A 22,447-nucleotide genomic window follows, 5' to 3' on the forward strand; every position below is an offset into this window, starting at 1 on the left:
AGGGCCAGGTGAAGACTAACTTGTCTGACTGTTTCCCATGTTTACAGGAGACTGGAACAGAACCAGATCAGAAGCATCCCCAGCAAGGCTTTTGCACAGTACAAGAAGCTCAGGAGAATGTAAGACCAAATGTCTTACTTTGTCTACTTCACTTGCATGTTTTGATGTGTTTATTTGCTTTTATAGCAATGATTTGATAGCGGCATGTCACATTCATCACTTCTTAAAACTATGTTTTGATAAAGGGAGAGTTTAGTAAACTTACTGTTTATTTTGTTGGTGTCATTGGTATCTTGAATGCATGCTTGATCTACTCACTTCGTTTTCTTTTGTTTCCCTTTTACTCCTACTACTTTATGCAACTGTTTCTACTGAACTGGAGTTGTTACAGTAACTGATGTTGTTTTTGCCTGCAACTTGTTCTCTAATCTTGACACTTGATTTTTTAACTGTTTGGGACAGTGCTGCATGTGCATTGTTCTGGAGATGATTTCTCTGTTGAAGCTAGTCTCCTAGACTAAAGAAAAAGAAATGTCTTCCCATGTGTACACTACCTGAGTCTCCTTCCAAGTGTGCTGGGTAACCACAGGAAGTGTACACACAGGAAGGCATGGTTTCAATAGCTCCCACCAGAGAACAATGCATGTGCATCGGAACCGTGGTCTAAGTTACACATTCTTTGACTTATTTGTGTAGCGCAGGCAAAAGTATCAGAATACTGCTTGAAACCACAACTATTTTGTATCCAATGATGCTGTTTGAACAACTCTTGATTTGAATCTGGAGCTTATGTGTTGTGTTTGATATAATCAAAGTAGGTAATGCATCCTGGGTGCTTTATGAGTGGATTTTTTTACATTGTATCAATGATCTGAAAAGCATGCAGTTTGTAAAATATCAGCCAGTGGTATGTAAAAACAAATAATACAAAATCTGCAAAGCGGTACGCTGAAGGCAATTACAAGATCAAACTGCATCCTATATATGTACATGTACAGTGCACACAGCACATAGATGACACCTGAAACAACTTTCAAGTCCAAATCACATCTAAAGTCTCACAGGCAGACTTCAAACAGTTGGCTACTTTTTCATGCCCAAAGTTAAAGTTTGAGAGCTCTATGTGTCCATGTACATACCAGCTCTGCTATGATCTACCTCCAGTTCTGACTGTTATTCCACTGTTTTCCCTGTTCGTCTTCCTCTTGCCCTTTCCAGAGATTTGAGCAACAATCAGATCTCTGAGATCGCTCCTGATGCTTTCGAAGGTCTCGACACTCTTAACTCCTTGTAAGTAAATATTTCTATGTATTGCATTCCCGACAGCATGATATACAACATGTTCTTAATGAATGTCATTGTTTTTTTCCCCACCCATTTATTTCCTGTAGAGACCTAAGCAACAATGAGATTTCAGACATCCACGAGGATGCATTTTATGGGTTGGGATATCTCAACTCGTTGTAAGTAGTGCTTGGGCATTTTGCTCTTCTCTGAGCTGCAGACTTTTCTGGGTAAAATGCTCATAGTACTATATAATAGTGTCTGGTGACAGACGCATTGGAGGCAGGTACTTGGCAGGTAGACACGAAAGTCTGTTTGCATGCCAGACTGTTTCCAGGGCCTACAAAGGCCAGCTCCTTGGATCTAGGGCCAACATGCACACAATGAAAATTTTACCATAGGACCTCCTCAACATCTAACTCAGAGAGGGCTGTGGTACAAGTTTCTTCTGGTACATGTTGGTTCTATAGCTGAGGAGCTGGCCTGTGTGGGCCCAGGAAACTGACATCCAGGCTATCAGTCACATATCCGGTGCTGGTTAAGATGTGAGATCTGTACCCCAAGGTGCATTTCTCTTCAGTGCCAAGCTCTGCCCTGCCAATGCTTCTGAGGCCAGACAGTAAATCCTCTAAACTCTGTTTCCTATCCTGTGCACAGATGGCTATAATGATAGTTGCACTTGTGGTTTGTAAACGTTAAGACTTAAAATTATATGGGGACACCTTGGTGTTGTTAACTGCTTGTAGAAGTTGTTATACTGTATACCTGGAATATTCTCTGCTTTTTTTCCTCTACATGTCTTTAAATGTAAATACATGTACATGTAATTGAGTTTGTTTAAACAATGAGTTTCATATTATTTTTTGAGAAATTTGATCTTTTCATTTTCCTTCAATCTATGCTGTGCAGTTCTATGTACGTATCTCCCATATAATAATGTGACCATGCTCTTTACCTAAAGGGTCTTGTATGGGAACAAGATTTCTACATTGCCTCCCAAAGTGTTCCATGGACTCTTCTCTCTCCAGTTGCTGTGAGTTCCCAGGTTTTGGTTCTTTCCAAGTTGCTTCCATGGAAGACATCCTTTCTACCTACTTCTTGGCTTTAAAAAAATCCAGAAAGACTTGCAAGAAATGCTCAGAAGTGCAAAATACAGATTTCTGTTGTATGTTGTATTTAGAACAATTCAACTTGAAAGTTGAGCACAAGACAATTGGATGTCACCCATAGAAACAACTTACTTCAGTTTCAATGGGATACGAAAGTGCTATGTTACATTAATCTTTATCTTTACTAAAGGACCTGATAAGTCTCATAAGTGATGGTACAGTAAGTTTATGATAACCATTAACAAGATTCACAAAAGTAAAATGCAATGTAGAACATCATACTTGTAGAACATGCATATGACAACAGAAACATAATTTTGTCAAAAAAAAAGAAAAAAAATGTTCCTAGTAGATAGGGCCAAGGACAAAGTCCTTGATAGGGCTTAAAGTTATCATGGCTTGATAGTCATTAGGTTATGTTTGCAACAATGTAACTGATGACTTCCACTGTTTTCAGGTTGCTGAATGCGAACAGAATTTCTTGCATACAGACTGATGCCTTCAAGGACCTCCATTCCTTGAACCTGCTGTAAGTCATTAATTCTTTCCTTCAAGACATTAAAAAGAAATGGCAGAAGTAGACACAGGCAAATTTTAATGTCCTTCTTTTTTACACACCTGCATCTGAGTGTGAAAATATGATAAACACATTCCACCAGGTAGGCATCCTACATGTAGTAATCCTCAGCACTCTACCTGAACTTGCATGCACCAGTTGAGCACTAGTACCCAGGTAAGGTTAAACAGTTTGACCTCTGACTGACCTCTGGGACTCAAATCCTGGATTGTTGCAAGGCTACTTGACAACAATTCTGATCAAAGAATCTCATAGTGACTCAGCATGGACCACAGCTGCTACATTAGCTGCACAGTTTTTCCCTGCAGAGTGCTCTCCCAGCCATCTGTACTGTGTACCTCTGGTCCAGGCGACACCAGGCAATGCCTTTTCCCCATGTGTTGCTTTGATAAGTTGTCAGCCATGTTTTAGGTTCAAGTTATCTTATCGGCCCCTGTCCGTCTCCCTCCTACATGTGGAAACAACTGCAGGAAGCCCTGACTTCTCCCTGACAGGCAGCAATCGGGGCTCATAAATCTGTTACCTTATTGATGCAGTATTTCCTGCTCCAGTCTCAAGTTGTCTCGCGAATAGAGAACAGGGATAACTCTCTCTCCTCTGATCTCTCCCAATTATACACACTCAAACTACTTGTATTTACAACTTTTACATGACTTACTGGGCCAATTAAGAAAATTGAGGTACCACAGACAAAAGTTGTCAGCACAAGGATTGAAATAAAAGATGACATGACTTGAAGACAAACAATTATTATTTTTTTAATTGTTTTGCAGGTCCCTGTATGACAACAGGATTGAAATGATCAGCAAGGGAACTTTTGATCCACTCAGGAACATCCAGACTCTGTAAGTTCTTCAAGTGTCTACTAGATATATACCCATAGGACTTAGTGTGAGTGTGTGTGTGTGTGTGTGTGTGTGAGAGTGAGTGAGTGAGTGAGTGAGCGAGCGAGTGAGCGAGCGAGTAAGGGAATGAATGAGTTAGAAATTGTATTTTGCTATAACAGTTGATGGTTGCAAGTTCCTGTCCAGAAACATTTTCAGGAGTCAATTTTAAATCCCTCCTGTCCTATTGAATGTACCCTGTATTATAATTTACATTCAGTACAGCTTCTACTTTTCTGGCTTTGATTAAGTATGTACACATGCTGGTATTGTGTTATGGAAACAGATATGTCCACATGAAAGGGACAGACCAGTTTATAGAGATCTGATCGGCTGCAGGAATAGTTTTTCCACAGACAACAGCCGTTTGCTATCAATCAGTCCTGGAGTCCTCAGGGCTTAAGAGAGTTTGTAAAGCATTCCCAAATAGGGCTCTCAGCATGGGCTAGGTCAAGTGCAAAGCCAAAATATCAAAACACTGGCAACAGGTCTTCAACAAATAGGGTGGGTCCACACGGTACACTGCACTGTAGTAGGCAGCTAAATGGTAACGCTAATATTAATAATCAAAATTACTGGTAAAGCAAACTTTTACACCAACCATTAATTGGAAAAGAGACATCATTCATGTACATGTATTCTGCTCACTAAGCCAGGCTATCAGTTATTTAAATTGTCATTTATGTGGCCACATTTATATCAAGTGCTGTATTCTAAAAAGCGAAGTACATTATGTATTCTAACAGTTGTAACTGAGTCTTTGGCAAGAGTGCTGCATTTAAGTAGTTTCCAACCTTCTGAACTGTAAAGATACACTGATATACATGTATGTGTGCCGCTCAAAGTTAAGTTCTGAGTAGCAGAGCAGATATAAATTCTCCTGCAGTTAGGGCCTCAGCAACTTCGCTGACTGCCAGGCAGTGTTTTCAGATTTAGTTATGTATTTATAGTTTCATTATAAGTTTTAGAAATACAGTTTTTCAATAGTCGTATGTTAAGTGTTTTGAACATTATAGTAGACAGTGGTTACCAAGCAATAGAAATACAACCCTAAATCTTCTGTTTGGGATATCAATCTGACACAAAACAAGATCACTTTCATAAGTGGAGTTGACATGTCCCCTCATGCTACAAAATGCTTGGATGGAAACATCCCGGAGGTAAATTCTTGTTCCTGACAGAGTGTTCCTGAAGTGGTGTGTAACAGGAAGGAATGGCAGGAAGTAAACAGGACGACCAGGAGCGATTTCTGTCCACAAGGAGGTCATTTCATGTGTACCCCTCCATCTCAACTCATCCTGCATTGAGCAACACTGTTTCAACTGTGTAGAAATCAATTAGCTGTGAATTTTAGGGAACAGGTGATGTTGTCAGCACTAGTTAAAGGCTATTGTGGTTCTACTGTGCCTGGTGTGTGGAGATGCCACTGGCTCCTGACCTGAGGTATTCAGAGGCTAAGTACTGGGACGTCTTGGGACATTACAAGCCTGTCTGTTCTGATAGGGGAGGCTGGTGGAACAGCACTCTGCACAGAGGAGAACAACTTTGACACGATGGGTCACTTTCATTTTGTCTCAAGGTAGTCCTACAGGCACAGAAAGCCTTCCCACCTGTCCCAGAGGGACTGAGTTATACCTGAGGTGGTTCTGTACAGGAAGCATTCATCAGTCCAGGACAGGTGATAGAGTTATCTCTGCTCTAAGGTCCCACCAGGAGACACCAGGAATGTTAAGCAGGGCTGAAAGCAGACAGATACAGTTTACAAGAGCTGTTGTTTTTGCTTCGAAATGTTCAGAATATGCTGCTAAAATGCAGACATTCCCTTTTGGACAGCCAACTTGATAGATTAACCTTCAACTAAGATGTTTTCCACCCAAGTTCTTAAAATTTTCTTAGGATTGGCTCTTTTTTTGGTTTTTCCTGTTTTTTCTCCATTTTCATTTACTGTGATTGGTTGTGACTGGTTGGTACTTTAGGATCTGTCTAGCCTGAGGGTAGAAGAGTAACAGTAATGAACTGTATCTTTGTGTTATTTCTCAATCTACCAGTTACTTTGAGCATATGTAAATCCACTCCTTTTGCAGTTCATTATAAAAGTCTTGGAATTGCACCAACATTTTCGTTATTTCAGTCCGCACAACCTTTTCCTTGACATCCAGAGGTTTATGCTTTCTCAGCTGGTGTAGTTGAAAATGTACATCAGCAGATACATAGATAACATCTTTTTAGAATACCTTAAAAATGCCTCCTTTCATTCAACTTTTACTCTGGCCATATACTGACTGTTGATACCTTTCGTTATTGTACACCTGGCAGTCCAAGAACAGGAAATGTAGGTGGGATATAGATGGGACTAGACCTTCCTTTGAACAGCCCCTAAGAATATTTTGTTTGTAGTAAGTACAAACTTACTTCATGTCAGGTGACATACCTATATGTGTGTGTAGGCCTCCCACATTACTGAAGTGGAACAGCTGGGAATGAAACTTTGTTAGAACTTAGATTGTTATCAGTAGAGCTTTCCCATTGGAAAGAGGAAGAGATGCCAAATGTCTACCTCTGGTATGATGTTCTATAGTCACACAATATTCCTTATGTTCTACATGTACCTGTATGTACTGACAGGTGAGTTTTTAGAAAAGCTAGTTGTAGGGCTGTGTGAGCCCCCTGGGACCCAAGCAAGCACGTGTGCTGAGATCAGTTCCATATGACTGGTAGGTAGGTCCTCACCTTAGAGTGCAGGGGAGCATGTGGAGTAAATCATGCCTGGGGGACAACAGGGGAGCAGGTCCTCATTACAGCTGTCACACCAAGGATAAGGATTAATACACAATACAGGATGAAGTCACCCCTGTTGTCTTTTCATTTTGATCCTGATGACAGGTGACTTCCTTTTGGCTGCCAGAATTTTCATAAAATGCAAACAATATGGGGGAGAAGTTGACATTATATCATTAATTCAGTAAAGGTGCTTTGAACCCCAAGATAGCCCCACGAATGGTGATGCCAAGACTTACATATGAAGCTCTATTCAAAATCAATACAGATTTGAAGGTCCTGACCTTGTCCTGACCTCTATTTTCTCCCCATCCTTCTGCTGTCCTATTCAATTCTGGTCCAAGTTTGCTGAAGGATCTCAGGAGAGGTGTTTCAGGGCCACCTTCATTATCAAGACCCCTTAATGAGATTACCCATAATCCCACGGTAAGAAGGGGATAGACAGACCAGCCTAGTCATGTCAAAGGTCAGAAAGATGGGATCCCAGAAGACTTCTACTCAAATATGAAGTCTAGACCCCAGACAGAAGCTATCATTCAGGCAAGTGCAAGATGTCAATGGGTTTTGAGTTGGAGCATCTGAGATGTCTCCATACTCATGTTGTGCTGTGATGTACCCAAGGTGGTCGTGCTTTTCCATTTTACAGTTGACAATGAAACTCTTGGGAGGCTTTAATCTGGACAAATCAAATTCTGCCTGACTTTGAAATGATAAAAGGTGAAGGTGCCCTCAGTCTGTGTCACTTAATATTTGTGTCAAGTGTATTACTGTGATATTGACTAAGGCTAAAACTGATTGGAACAGGGTAGAACCTCTTTAATGTCACAGGTCCACATAATTTTCCCTGGATATATTATCTGGGGATGGTACAGATTGCTTTGGAAAATGTCATAGCAAATGAAAGGAACCTATTTGCCCTTGACAGGAGTAGGTGATCAACTAGTGAAGGTTTGATTAGTTAGAGTAAACTTTGCATCAAGTTACTTCGATTTTTTAGAGTCTAAAATGGTAACTTTTTTTAAAATTCAAAATAAGTATTTTTGCTTTGTTAGAGGCTGAGTGAAGATTGTTGATATAACGGAAGACCATCTGTTGGCATGAATGTAATAGTCAAGATAGTAACAGCTTGGTTAAACTACATTACCCATGTCGTAACAGTTCAACAATGGCCAAGTTGTTTGAGTTGCTTTTCTTACCTTGTGTTTTATGGATGTTGCCAATACATTGTTTATTTTCCATGAAATACTAAGACCTTTGAAACATGTGTTTGGGCACGTAAGTATTTCCTGTCAGTCTGCTGATACTAGCCTGACAGTGTGGCCAGTTTTGTTGAGCTATAACATACTTCCTACGTGGCGGCATAGCAGCTGCAGTCTTTACAAGTCACACATGACTTCTTACCTAGAACAGTAAAACAGGCATAGACAAAGTAACACTATGTTGACCGAAACCATGCAAATTCATTTTCTCAAAACTGCCTGTAAATAATGAGACTTTCCCTTCAGACATGAGTTTTCATGTTGATCTTTCGGTTCAGCATTGTTTTTTCTTTTAATTCCAAGAACCAAGAAATTGAATCAGTGTGGCCTATAGGGGCCAAAATAATACATCAGTCTACAGATTATCACCTTACATATCCATTAGGAACCCTCCACTATAGGATGGTGTACCTAAATAGACAACAGTCTATCCTCCACTCACAGAGAGATTAATGGAGTTGATCCCCTAATCCCTTCATTCAACCAAGTAAGAATTGACTCAACCAGATGTTTCTGTATCAGGACAATTTCAGGAAAATTGATCTAGGATTGTGTATAATCTGCCTAAAAACCTTGCAACTACTTGCCATATTCCCATAAAGTCCTTGCACTCATTGAGAGGCAATGTAAAAACCATGGTTTGATGGATTAGTAGGTTGATCTGTGATAATTAGAGACTGATTTCTGGGCAAGTGAAGTCAGGTTATGATGGGTGTGGATTTCAGTGCAGGGGCTTTGGTACCAAAATTGTGTTGGTTATGGGGTTAGGTGAGGAGCAGGGAGAAGGTAATACACTGTCATTTCCAAACATGAAAGAATACATAATTATACAAACAACTAATACTGAGGATTTACTAGACAGCCAGACATGTTTTTGGTGCAATTTGCTGTTGCAATAAAGGTTTACAGTAGCCAGCTGCAGGTGTGTTGTGGTCAGGTATTTATAGAAGCTGTTTATCCAGGGTGCTTCAGGGCACTCATGGGTCCCTTACAGCTTCAGGTAGCCCTAAAATTAGCGGTTAGAAGGCTGGATAAACAAGACATCATCCCAGACCTCTGCACTAGGACTCTTCACTAATTACAGCCTAATTGACCTGCTCGTTATGGTGTTTATTTAAGAAAATCGGAGAAGATGACTCGTGTCAGGATGTTATTTTTGTTTGCACTGCAGTCAGTTGTAATTGGGTTACCTCTAGTCGGTGCAGTGTTGTGATAGTGACCATACATTTATAATCAGTGGGAGGCCATGAAAGATAATCTGCCCCCATGCACAACCTTTACATCTTTATAGTGACACCACATGACGGACAACAACCACCCCCCACTGGCTTGTGGTCTGCAGTTATTCGATGACCTCAGCTTGGGACAGAGGCTGTACAACATCTTTACATCTTTATAATGACCCCCCCTCCTCTGGCTTGCGGTCTGGCATTATTTGACGACCTCAGCTTGTGATGAAGCTGTAGAAGTGTTTGCAGGTCCCCTACAGTCAACAGTCCGCTGCACCACAGCAGTTCACGCTGTGTTTACTCATGGCCCAGCTTTCATCTCAAACGACTTCAAAGGCATGGATGGAACGGCCGTCCTCTTTATGGTGCCTCCGTGCTTGTCAGGAGATGAGGAGGAGCTACTAGTGTTTTCTCCAGATGCATGTTTGTCAGCCCCCTTTCCACTACATGAAGATCGCTGAGCGACCAAAATTGGATTTATGTGATCCTTGGTTTTATAATTACCAGTGTGCATGATGTTTGAGTATGATTTAAAAGACAATAAAGAATACAAAACGTTAAAAAATTGTTCTTTATCTATTGAATTGATTGAGTGATTTGTCAATATATAAATTTGGCCCTGTTCTGCACTCTATTCTTCTCACTCCCTAGTGGTTCAGGTTCTAATTGGAACCATAGAAAGGTGGACAGTCCTGAGCTGGAGGCATACCTGGGAGATTAACTACCTTCTCCAACAGGAAGCCAAATATTTTCACAAGATGCAGGAGTGTGGGGAAGGTGAATGGGTGAGAAAACTTGGATACAGTTCACCAGGTCTGGAGCAAGGAGGAACAACTGTTGGGGCAGGCCTGGCTTTCCTCCAGGGGCAACAAGCTGATATGAACACTCAAGCTTCCCACTGGTGGACATCATCCCTGCAGATGTTCATGGGACTAGACTTTCTTTCATATACTTGCCAGTACAAATGTCGACTTCAAACCAGTATTTGATCAAGTCGTAATATAAATCTCAGTCAATACACATTCTGAACATCAAAGCAATGGCCACAACATAAGCAGCAACATCTGTACCTGAAATGGTTCTAAATGTAGAAACCTGGTGTAACTGCATCACCCCCCTCCCTCATCCCTCATCACTCACAAGTGGACAGATGCAGGTAGCAAGTATGTCTTTAATTACTTCTGATGGCATCCATAAGTCAATAAGAAGCTTCTACAGAGACAAGCCATGTGGGGTCAACAGTCAAGGGCATAAGTAAGGTGACCTGCCAAGATCGATCTGTAAAGACATGCTTTCAAACTCCTAATGTATACAGAGAGTTTCAGTGGTGGAAACTTCTTGAACCTGTTCCAGTTGAAACTACCTTTCAGTTTAGGATGATGTTAGAAATGGAACTGAAAATTTTCCTTTGACTTTCAGACATGTATTACTATGCCCGCAGTCAGGTACATTATGAATCGTGATGTCCTGTTAATCAAGTAGGACTGAAATATAAGAAGTGTAAAAAGTTCAACAGGGAATAGAGATATCATCCTGTTCCCCTCCTCCATGTGTTCCCCAGACTGTGTTGGCGTATAAATGACAGACTACGTGCCAGTAGTAAATCCAGCACACTTCTCTGCCTGTGGGCTCACCCTGCTTGTCAAGCTTTCCTTCTTGTCATCTTCCGTTATGGATTAAACTCATCACCTCAGAGGAAGCAGACCTCCCCACACTCTCCAGTCCTCCCCCAGATTTTCTCCATGTCTCCCTCCATCCCTTTATCACCTGCATCTGTTTTGTATAACTTTCTGTGAACCTGATTGAAAATTCTCACATGCAGCTTTTTTGCTGCCAACGAAGGAAAGTGTTACCAAGTAAATATTACAAGTCTGAATTTAGAATTTGTTTTTTAATCAAACTCCACATTGTTATCATACATCCTGTATTTAGAAATAAATTTGTCATTAATAAGATTTCCCTTGCGACATAATGCTCTGTTGGAAAGACAAGGATGGCAAAGAAGTGCCACCTGTCTGTTACACATGGTACTGCTAAAAGAGATGAAAATTACATGCTCTATTCATGATTGCTCTGCCTTCTAGACACTTACATTTCCTCACTTGAATATTCATGCTTGCAGCATACAAGTAGAAATATGTAACACAGTGTCAAGTACAGAATATCAGTTGCACAATGTATAGCAGAATAGTGTTATTGTTACTCAAATTGACAGTAATCAAGATATTTGCTTGTGTACTGTGTTTGTTTTTGTGTGGTTAGTTCTGAAGAAAGTAAACCATATTCAGATGATGTAAGGAAAGTAACATTGGCCCAATTTTCCATTTTTACAAGAACACTCAATTGATTTCCATTGATTGAACACCAGAAGAAAGGGCACATCACATTCAGTAATTCTGTCCATTGTCTCACTCTACCATCCCTTTGTCATTTAATTAACAGCAAATAGGGAAGAAATTAACAGCTCTTTGCCTGCAGAAGTGTGTGGCCATTTCCTGTGTTTGTTTCTTCCTGCTGGGGTGATTACGCGCCCTGCTGGATATACAAACAAACACTGAGGAGGTGCTAATGAGCTATTGGTGCTCAACAGGCCGTGAAATCTGCCTACACCATATAGAAGTCACTTCTGTAAAAGGGTTGCACATCCTGGGTATTACAGGTCATGAACAGTGGACACAACTTGTGTGCTCAGCAAGATTGTTTATAGCTAAAAGGTTTAGAGTATTTTGAAGCTTAGATTTTTCCTCTACTTCTCTGTAACAGTCTGTCTGTGTTTATGTATTCTAGGAATACTGGTTCTTACATGCACATTCTTTATAAAAGGTTCAATTGATTTTAATTTCACGTGGAAAAGGACAAGTCAGTATCCCCCATGTCCTGGTAGGTGGGCTTTGTGTGTGGTGGATGATGGATAGGTGAATGGGGAAACAAGTCTTGTCTGTAAATGCCACAAGCTGGAAAAATCCCCCTTTGGCAGTCATACAAAGTCCTTCTATCCTGCGCCCTGCAGAGCTTGTTTTTGTAGCCCAGCCTAGTTAACCTGGGAGGTGAGGAGGGTCCTCTGAGGTTGGACCAGTTGAGGCTCCCATGACTAAACATACAGGACTAGAGTGCTGACAGAGGACAGGCCAGTCTAGTGAGACACTCCAACTGTAGCCTTCCCCAGGAGGGCTATAGGATGGCAAACAGGGCTAGCCTGATTAAATCATGCTTATATCCAATGTCCAACTTCGGTCGTGGAAGATCCAAAATTCTAAAATTTTCTACAAACACTGCATTCAACAAATTCACAGTTATCATGATTATGGAGCTCTATCAACTTTTTATTATTAATTATTTTATACAATTCAAATATTCAAAGGACTGATAAAACTCAATAAGGCAGTTTTATAAATCAGCAGTTAGGTGCGAAACCATTTTGAGACAGCTCTTATAATCCATCAACAGGAGTCATGTTGCTTGAGTCCTGGTGTTCTTACCTGACAAGTGACTGAAATGTTACACTGTAGCGGCAACAGAAACACCTCGCCCCACGGGCCTACTCTTACCCCACATGTCTCTCAGCGGAGACTCATTACATGGCTGTAAAAGTGGAGAGTGTAGAGATGTAAGGATTACTAAGGGAGCAGGAGGGATGATAGATTCAGTCTCAACAATAATAAATATTTGTGACCATGTCAGCTGTCATGTTGCAAGCCTCTGTGGATACTGGTGATCCTTCCTCTTCCATCAAACTGTTACAAGACAGAAGAACTGAGGTTGTATAACCTTGACCCTTGGAAAGAACTGTTCTTCAGGATCATATTCTCACCTGCTGACATGTAACAGTAAACAAGACAAGTTTGATACAGGGCAGAACTTTTTGGTTGTGCTGTTTTCTGATTGTACATATTTGTCAAAATTCTGAATGGCACCAGTATTTTTATTGTACATGTTTGTCATAACTCTGACTGGTCTTTCTGAACTGAGTATATGACTTGATGTTTTTTTGTGTTTATGCAGCCATCTTGCCCAGAACCCCTTCATGTGTGACTGCAACCTGCGCTGGCTGGCCCAGTACCTGCAGGACAACCCCATCGAGACCAGCGGCGCCCGCTGCGTCATGCCCCGCAGACTGTCTCGGAAACGCATCAGCCAGATCAAAGTGCACAAGTTCCGATGCAGCATGCGGGAGGGTAAGCAGATGTCAAATTATAGTCATTATTTCTTAATAGGAAGTGATGTGATCACACTTTCTGCACACATGGTTTGAAAGTCTGAGGTCACAGGTTCGAATCCCAGACCCCCAGCTGTGACATGACAGGCTCATGTCTTCTCTTCTAACAATCCTGATAACCTGTATTTAAAGCCTACGAAGAAAAGGTGGACATAATCCCCTCCATTACCCTGGGGTGGTAGAACCATTATCATATGGCACAGCAGACATTGTGTCTACTCTAACCACACTCATTACTCATTCACAGACTCCTCCTTTTACACTCACTCTTCTGTACATACCTGCTGGATGAAGTCAGATTAGGGGATCACATGAGTCATGTATACAGAGATGAACTGTTCATCACTAAATGCCCTGAGTTGACAATATGATATAATTATTAATAAAATATAAACATCAATATGTCAAGTTAAATATTCAAGTTAATTTGAGATGACAGGATAACAGGATATGGTCAGTTTTCACCTACCCCCCCTTCTCAAACTTGGGCCAATTGTAGGTCTCATATCTCCCACAGCTAGAGAGAATGTTGGAGTGCGGAAAGGTTCTGGGCAGTGCAAGGTGGACGATGACTGTCCTGACCGCTGCATCTGTGAGGGAACCGTGGTGGACTGCACCAACCGCAAACTGGACAGTGTACCAGACGTTATACCATCATACGCCACTGAACTGTGAGTGGAACCTTTCTGTACCGTTTTGTTTTCACAAGACTACTTGCACACTGTCTACTGATAATGCAAATGCTGCTGTCTTCATCCCAGTTCCATATCTTCTATAAACCATGCCACCATCTTTCCACAGTCTGTTGGGAGAGAACGAGATAGTGAAGGTGCACGCGTCCGGCATCTTTAAGAAACTGCCCAACCTCAGGAAGATGTAAGTAAAGACAGTCTTGATCAATCACAAACATGTCAAGTCCGATATGCAACAGACATGGCAACAACATGCATGTATCCAGTCAATAATACATTAATTTTGTACCTGTCCCTTGATAGTATCATCTATAAAATTGACTATTCACTCCTGACTTGTGTATAATTTTTTTTCAGAGACCTACGAAACAATAAGATTGTGGAGATTGAGGATGATGCTTTTGTTGGAGCTGATGGTGTCACAGAACTGTGAGTTGTCAGGATACCTACTATACAATCTCAATACACTTTATGCTAATATTAGCTATTATATGCAACATCCTAGTATAGATATGCATTGAGGATATTTTTCTTTAAGTATTTCCTCCACTGGTGCATGAATGGTTTTGATCTGTTGTGTGTGGGGTAAATTTTAAATTGTGAAAGATTGCTAAGAATACTCCATTCAAATGTAGTCATTCACATTCTGTGTATCAACATTATTCATGTATAACAATGTTTTTAAGTCAATTTGAAGAAGTCAAGTCATCCATGATAATGTTTTACATTGTAATTTCCTTTAGTTTGTAAGATGTATAACTTTGCAGTCAGTGACGTGTTATTGTCACTTATTGTCAATATAAAAGGTTGTTTGATAAGGTACTTTTTTCTCCTGGAGTTGGCATTTAAACATCTCTTTGTGATCACTGTAACTTACGAGGCTGAGCAGACAAGTCAAACAAGAAAATGTGAATTCTGAGACCATGTCATAACACTGTATTTCTAACCATGGCAAACAGTTTTGACCTATGACATGAAGTGACACACAAACAGTTCACCAAAGCTTTCTAAGCGTGTGTCTTATGCTACCAAATTAAAAGACCTAATGTTTGTGCTGATGTTTGCCAACTCATCAATTGCTTGCACTGTTTTATCTGACACAGAGTTTCCTACCGTCTTTTGCCACCATCATGTACAGCTTAAAACTGGGAACAGAAAAAAATAGCAGGAAAAATGGTGTATACAATGTACATGTACAAACATGTAGACCAAATAAATGCTTTTAAAAGCTTACGAAAATCTTCAGACTGTTTGTTGTAAGGGAAAAGTTTGCTTTCTGTAAAAGCCTAAAAACTGACATTTCAAAAGTCTTACAGCAGGGTGTGAAGTTATGGTGGCAAAAGAACAAGGAAGTCTGAGAAAACCCTTCAGTATTAACCGGAGAGGTTGGGGTGGAAGTGCCTGTTTTCTCAGCCTCAGCTCATTCGTGCCTCTGTTTTATCGTTCCAAGGCTGCTGACAGATAACAAGCTGGCGGCCGTGAATGGGTCCATGTTTAATGGACTGACTGGCTTGAAATCACTGTAAGCCTGCACTGTGCTCGCACTTTTCCTAGTTTTAGTTTTTTTCCATAAATTTTTTCCTATTTTGATTTGTCTTAGTGTTTGTTGTTACAACGTTGGTTTTGTCTTGCTGCATTCCTTATACTGTACTAAGAACCTTGTAGTTGAAGCATTCTTTCTAATGCCTTGCTTTATAAAAAAAAAGATTTGATCATCTGATTACCACTCTTTACAATGGAAGCACACGGTATGAAGTGATAACTAAATTGCACACTTAAGTGTCTCACCAATATGTCACAGCATTTCCAAATGCATGAACATAAAACTGAATTTGATGCACCAACTTTGACAAAAAATCACATTGTTTTGCCCAGTTGCCCACTAAACCACATGCCATTGCTTTGTACAACTTGACAATGCAAAATGACAACTGCTTGCATGCTATACCACATCACCATCTAATTGTATCATAAAATTGTTTTACTTTTTTCCATACTCCTTACATTCAACCTCTTTTACATACATGTATCTTAGCTGTCAAGCTTCTCTGCCCCTCATCACTGTCCCATCCATTCATTCCTGTACAGTACCAGGAATGAATAGTAACTACATGTACTAGTAAATCTAACCTCAGTGTCACACCACGCATTCAGCAATACAGAACTTATATAGGAGCTGAGATTTCAGTATTGGAATCCAGTCCTGTCCTCACACACATTTCTTTTGACTGGATTAATCCATGTCTCGAGACAGACACAACATCTTCTCTACTGGTTGAAGTTGCTGTGCCTGTCTCACATATGTGTAGATGTCTTTTCCTTAGTCACAGTTGAATTGATCATGTAACTGTCGATTTGTCATGTTTCTAACCATTCCCCTGGTCTCATTCCTCTCCACAGCCAGGCTTTCCCTTGTGATGCAGCAATAAACTTAGATTGCTGCTTCTTCATATTTCTAACAACCAAGTTTCCCTGTTTGTTTCTAACCTATTCTTACCTGATTATTGCTGGAGTGGTAGTTGTACGACATACATACCCAGTACTGCTTCGGTAGTAATTGAATAAGAAGGGTTTGTCCTTATAATTAAGATCTTTTAATTTTCTGCCTGTCTCCTCTAGATGAGTTTGAGTTCTTTCATTGAGCTGTTGTAGTTCCATGGGAGAGCTGAAACTTTAGAATTTTTTTGTTGACATTGCAGCAACTTTTGTCCAATCCATGTACATCTGCATATGGCCTACAAATGTATCTTATATGTTCCTAACATATATGTTGTCCTTGAAGTTTGGAGAGTTCTTTATACTTATTAGATGGTTTTCCTATGTGTTCTTTAGTTTACTAATACCAATTTTGTTTCGTACAACAGTTCTTAATGTCACTTGTAGGAAATTAACTTAGGTTGTAGCTCTTTTCCCAGATAAGTAGGAAGAGACTCTTTGTGTGATTCTATATTTCTCACCTCATTATCTCACTAACATCTCAATGTTTGTTTTGGCTTAGAAGTGCATAATCATCACACCAAAACAGTGGAATACAAAGGAATTCCATAAAGTTATGGTGTCACACAGCAGTTTTAAAGTGTATCTCAGTCGCAGTGTAGAGTGAGATTGGTTCATGTTAGATCTACTCTTGTTCCCAGGATGCTGCGGAGTAACCAAATCAGCTGTGTGAACAACAAGACCTTTGCTGGCCTGGCCTCTGTCCGACTACTGTACGTGTTATTCTCTTTGATATTGCTGTATACAGTGTTTTGTCTATGATGTTACACTGTATTTGTCTATGATATTTTGGTACAAAATGTATTTGCCATCAAGGGAGATTTTGTGTTAGTACAAATAACAGGCAAGGCAAGTCATGTATTCACAGCCACCATCCTAGTTGTAGTTGGAGCCACATGCCCTCTGTACTTGTGAAGTAGAAGTGAAGGACAGTTACCAATCTCCACTCTATTTGAAATTCTGCAAATGTACATCAGTTTTTATCATGTCCCATTTTAGCCTGTGACTGAGTGTGAGCTGCCATGATAGTAAATCATCCAAGATGTAGCCAGCTGCTGATTCTTAATCAGCAGCAGTAACTGAGAAAATGTCATGGCTGTTGGTGGTACAGTGTTAATCTGCAGGTTCAAAGCCAGGGTCAAGAAAAACCTCCGGGGAAAATTAAGCTAATTAACTCAGCCTTGCACTGAGATTACCTGATAGAGAGGATATAGACAGACTGGCTGGTCTTATCACAAGCTTCTTATCCATTGGGTCCAAATAGTTTTGCTAAGTAGTCATGTTGTTGGCTATACACTCAAGGATGTTTTCATAAGTCCCATCAAGGATTTTTCATAAGTCCCATTTTCTATTTCCTTGACAAAGGGCAAGTTATAAATGTGATATGAAAGAAAAAAACTTAACAGTCTGTTCACTTGAAAATAAATGTTATTTGGTGCTGAATTTTGAATGATAAGATCACAAATATCCTTTTCAGTCAGTTATTGACCTTGAGAGATGGTATTTGGAGACAAAAGGTCACAAGTCACAGCAAACACATTCTACCCAATTACCAACTTTCAAGTTGATATTTTCAAGTTCGACACACCAACTGCTTGGAACATCACAGGATGCCTCCAATTAACCCCCGTGACCGGCTTAACCCTTGGATCATAAATCTGACTGAAGTTCTCTCCAAGCTCTTTGTACTCTGCAGTTCAAATGAGGCCAACATTATCCAATCAGCAGAGTCCTTTTATCTTTGAGTCAGAAGTTTTCAAAGGTTTTAGGAAATCATTGCCTTAAAGGAGCTAAAAGGATGGAAGAGAAGAGATAATGACATTATAGCATTTAGAAGACAAATACATCATTCTATTTGAAAGGAAAAGCAGTTATCATAGTTAGGATAGATGATATGCAACCCAATGCTGGCATACACTGATCTCCTGTGTATTTTCTTATCACAGCTCCCTGTATGACAACCGCATTTCTACCGTCCAACCCGGGGCCTTTGACTCTCTCAGAAGTCTGGCCACACTGTAAGTACATGCTACAAACAGGGTGACAGTCTGGAATGCTATGTACATTTGTACATGTACTTTGCCACTATTAAAGACATGGATTCAATAGAAAATTGTCCCTGTCATGTACACCAAATGCTCCTCATCCTTTGTTTGAAGTGCTTCTCCCTGCTGAAATAGCAAAGAAATTGTCTGTCTAATCTACATCAAATTCACCTCATCCTTTGCCCTCCATCTGACAGGAACCTTTTGTCCAACCCGTTTAACTGTAACTGCCACCTTGCCTGGCTGTCTGAGTGGCTGCGAACCAAACGGGTTGTGACTGGAAACCCCCGATGTTACAAACCCTCATATCTACGGGAAATTCCCATCCAAGACATCGCTGTCCAGGACTTCAAGTGTGACAGTAAGTGCCTAGTATACAACTCCATATGCAGTCTCCTAAATATCTGGCTTTCAATATACATGAAAATTTACCTGACAGTTTTAGGGTAAAGTTTGCCTTACATCATGCAACCCAATGCCTTACATTCAGTTTATTCAGTCTAGCAGAAGCCCACATTCAAATTTACCCAATAGTTACATTTATCTATTTGTGATAGACTCTATCAGCATGAAACTATCCCCTCTGACAACATCAAGACTGACTTCCTTACAATGTTCCCCAGTGGATGATGAAAACAGCTGCATTCCCATCAGCCATTGCCCAGAGATGTGCACGTGCACAGGGACTGTGGTGCGCTGCAGCCGGCAGAACCTCACCCAGTTCCCCAAGGACATCCCGCGAGCTGTGACCGAGCTGTGAGTACTACTGTACTGTCATTTTGTTTCAACATTGCGGGACTTGATTTCTAAGTAGGAGGAGAAAGAAGGTTTTCATCTTTGCATCAATCACTAGTCCTCAAGTCTTGAAACTGGACTACAGTCTACTCGGTTAGCATTGTACATGTACATGTATGTACGAGTTGATCAGACCCACACCTGTTCCCTGCAGGTACCTGGACATGAACCAGATCAACATCATCCCCAACCTGTCCCACCTGAAGCACCTGACCAGGCTGTGAGTATTGTGTGTTGTTACTGTAGTGTTACAGTGTGAATAGCACAGTAATATTGAATGTATCCAAGGAGAATCAATCACCTCCTTGATGCAACAACATTTTGATCTTGATATTTATTGGTAACTTCTTCAGAACTTTTAACTTTTAATTTTAATTAAAATTAGGGTTTATAGCTGATGGTACCAATGATGCCAGTAAAAAATAGATGATTGTATACAGTAACAGTTGGTGTCTGTGTACACCAAGAATGATCAAGATATAAGAGTTGAACAAATCAAGTTGCCATATACACTTCACCCAGCTACCCAAAGTAGCGAGACCCAAACTGTCTCCAACTGAGACTACATCCCAACTGTTGACATGTAAACCCTGCAGCCTAGCTATGCCTGCAGTGTGAGGCTAATACATGGCAGGAAGGGTGACCTTGCTATGCCTGCAGCGTGAGGCTAATACAGGGTAGGGAGGGTGGCAGTGCATGGTGGGATGGTGGTGATGACTTTACAGGGGTTACACGGCACCAGAAGTTGAGAAATGTTTGAAAAGACCTTGCTTTTGCTGCAAAAAAAAGAATCTAAAAGAGTTATAGGTTTCTTTTTGGACAAAAGAAGATGTAATATTTTTACAAAAGCACTGAACCAAAGGAAAGTTTGTATAGTTGGCGACTATGGCCATCATACAGTACCCGAGCTTTGTTACAAACTGAAGACCACTATTCAATTGGAAAGTAATGTTTTCCCTGACATTTCTGCAGCTGTGGTGCCTCCTGCATGGTTTGTTGCAGTACTAATGATTGTGGTGTTTGTCTGCCAGCTTCTATTTCCCAACATGCACCACAACCCGTAGCCTGACGCACCTCTCTCCCATTTCTTCCTCCCCCGTTTATTTTAGAGATCTGAGTAACAACATGATTAGCAAAATTTCCAACAACGCCATTGCGAACCTGACCCAACTCTCCACTCTGTAAGTACCCGCCACAGTAAGACCTGTACAGCGAACTTCAAACGACCATCACAGTTCACAAGCCTTGTGGTGCCACTTAACTGTACCAGCAGAGTCCGCGTTAGGATAACTGGTGTTAACCAATCACAGACCTCTGTGTTGATGCTGTTGCTTTGGGTGGTTTTACTTGCTTGCTTCTCGTGATTGGCTGGTTTGTTCTGGTGTACTCTGTGCTGTGATTGGTCAGAATCCTGCCTAAGCTTCTACCATGGAACAAGGATGGTCACTTGAAGTTCACTGTCAGAGATAGGTACTGGTATTATATTTCACTTTCAATGGGCATCCACATAAGAGCACAAACCTAATTCAAGTATGAACAAAGAACTGTCTGGGAAGGGAAATAATTTCCATGCCATATGTATAAAGTACTGATTTTTGTTTCACTCAAAAGACCAACAAATTCTTACATGTACAGATAGTGAATACTGATGACTGCAGCCAGTATTAACAGTGTGTGCCTCAGCTGAATGTGTAACAATGCTGCATAGTGCACAGTTGTTACAGCGAGAGGAGAAGAACATTTCTGGGATTCGCCTACAGATAGTCAGACCCTTTCTTTGTGCGTGCAAAAGTGAACGACTCTTACTGGAGATTAATTCTTTTCCTGCAGGATTTTGAGCTACAACAACCTGCGCTGCATCTCACCCAAGGCCTTTGCAGGACTGAAGGCTCTGCGGATTTTGTAAGTAAAGAAAGAATCTTATCAGTGCAAGTTGTCTGGCGTAATCTATGAGATGTATTCTCAAAGAAGGTCCAACTTCCTGTTTCCTTCTTCAAATCTAGATATCCTTTGACCCTGTATAATGGACAAAGTGGGTGGGTTTTAAATCTTCCTTAAGCTTGCTTACTTATGTCTGGTACATGGCTGGACACAATGGAAGGTTGGTGTTGAATATATGTTTATGACTATAAGACGCTTAGCTTTGTCTGCAGAATCAGCTTGTTTTTACAAAACAAAGACTGTTGGGCTTTGAATGGAGATGACTTGGACATTTTGAATAGCTGCTGTTACAGAAGACTTAAGGTAGAATATCTCACAGGTGGTGATGTTTATAGAGACTCAGGATGAATCTGGTCTATCAGGAAAGGTCATGACAACAAACTGTGGAACCGCATAGGAAACAGGAAAATGGTGGGATTGCCGGGGATTTGTAGTCTGAAGATTTAAGAACTCGGTTGACAGGTAGAGATAAAAGACTTAGCCTTTCTTTTCAGTGAGCCACATTCTTCACATAGTTTCTCATCCCACCCCTATGGCACTCTTCCCAAAGACATATTCAACTGAATGTTGTTTTCTAGATAAACCATCAATTATAACGTACCACAAACAGCTAAAGCCTATATCTTTTTCTCAAGGATATGATAATAATCAAATTGAGTTGTATGAAGATCTCTTTCTGCCCAAACAGATACTACTTTTCTCCTGTGATCAAACATCAGATGTCTCTGCTTTGTTGCGAGCCAGCATTCCTGATAAGCAATGTGCAAATGTATGAACTGTTCCAGCCAGCTGCATAGCTAAGGCTATGTTTGACCTCTGCCTGTCTTCCACTACTGTAGGTCTCTCCATGGTAACCAGCTGTCCACCATCCCGCAGGAGGCATTCAAGGACCTGCAGTCCCTGTCACACATGTGAGTAACAACTTTTCCCAGAAAACATGGGGAAGGAGCACTGCTGCCAAAGTCAACAGTCTTTGGGATGGGCAGAATGTCGTCTGAGTGCTATCAAGATGTCAGTTGTTTTTGATTATTTGTTGTGTGCCGGTATTTGTTCAAGTTCACAAGAATAACCAAGCAAGTCTCTAAGGAAGTGAGCATGACTCAAAGAGAATCTATTGGACAGGAAAAAGCTATTTCTTCATT

At 40.7% G+C, this 22,447-nt stretch overlaps 2 protein-coding genes across 4 annotated transcripts in view; one reads left to right on the forward strand and one right to left on the reverse strand.

Moving 5' to 3' along the window:
• LOC109478478 (slit homolog 2 protein-like) overlaps nt 1-22,447 on the forward strand; it is a 76,998-nt gene that overhangs the window by 46,779 nt on the left and 7,772 nt on the right. The window contains 18 exon segments of the mRNA XM_019780015.1: nt 48-119; nt 1,219-1,290; nt 2,246-2,317; nt 2,851-2,922; nt 3,744-3,815; nt 13,123-13,295; nt 13,854-14,007; nt 14,138-14,212; nt 14,386-14,457; nt 15,479-15,550; nt 17,166-17,237; nt 18,471-18,542; nt 18,767-18,930; nt 19,193-19,325; nt 19,519-19,584; nt 20,474-20,545; nt 21,195-21,266; nt 22,145-22,216. Coding sequence (XP_019635574.1) covers nt 48-119; nt 1,219-1,290; nt 2,246-2,317; nt 2,851-2,922; nt 3,744-3,815; nt 13,123-13,295; nt 13,854-14,007; nt 14,138-14,212; nt 14,386-14,457; nt 15,479-15,550; nt 17,166-17,237; nt 18,471-18,542; nt 18,767-18,930; nt 19,193-19,325; nt 19,519-19,584; nt 20,474-20,545; nt 21,195-21,266; nt 22,145-22,216 — 1,629 coding nt within the window.
• LOC109478481 (zinc finger CCHC domain-containing protein 4-like) overlaps nt 1-22,447 on the reverse strand; it is an 81,023-nt gene that overhangs the window by 38,462 nt on the left and 20,114 nt on the right. The gene's annotated exons all lie outside the window — the stretch shown is intronic.

The sequence above is a fragment of the Branchiostoma belcheri genome, unplaced genomic scaffold, assembly GCF_001625305.1.
Source record: "Branchiostoma belcheri isolate BF01 breed outbred unplaced genomic scaffold, Haploidv18h27 scaffold44, whole genome shotgun sequence".
NCBI classification, from domain to species: Eukaryota; Metazoa; Chordata; class Leptocardii; order Amphioxiformes; family Branchiostomatidae; genus Branchiostoma; species Branchiostoma belcheri.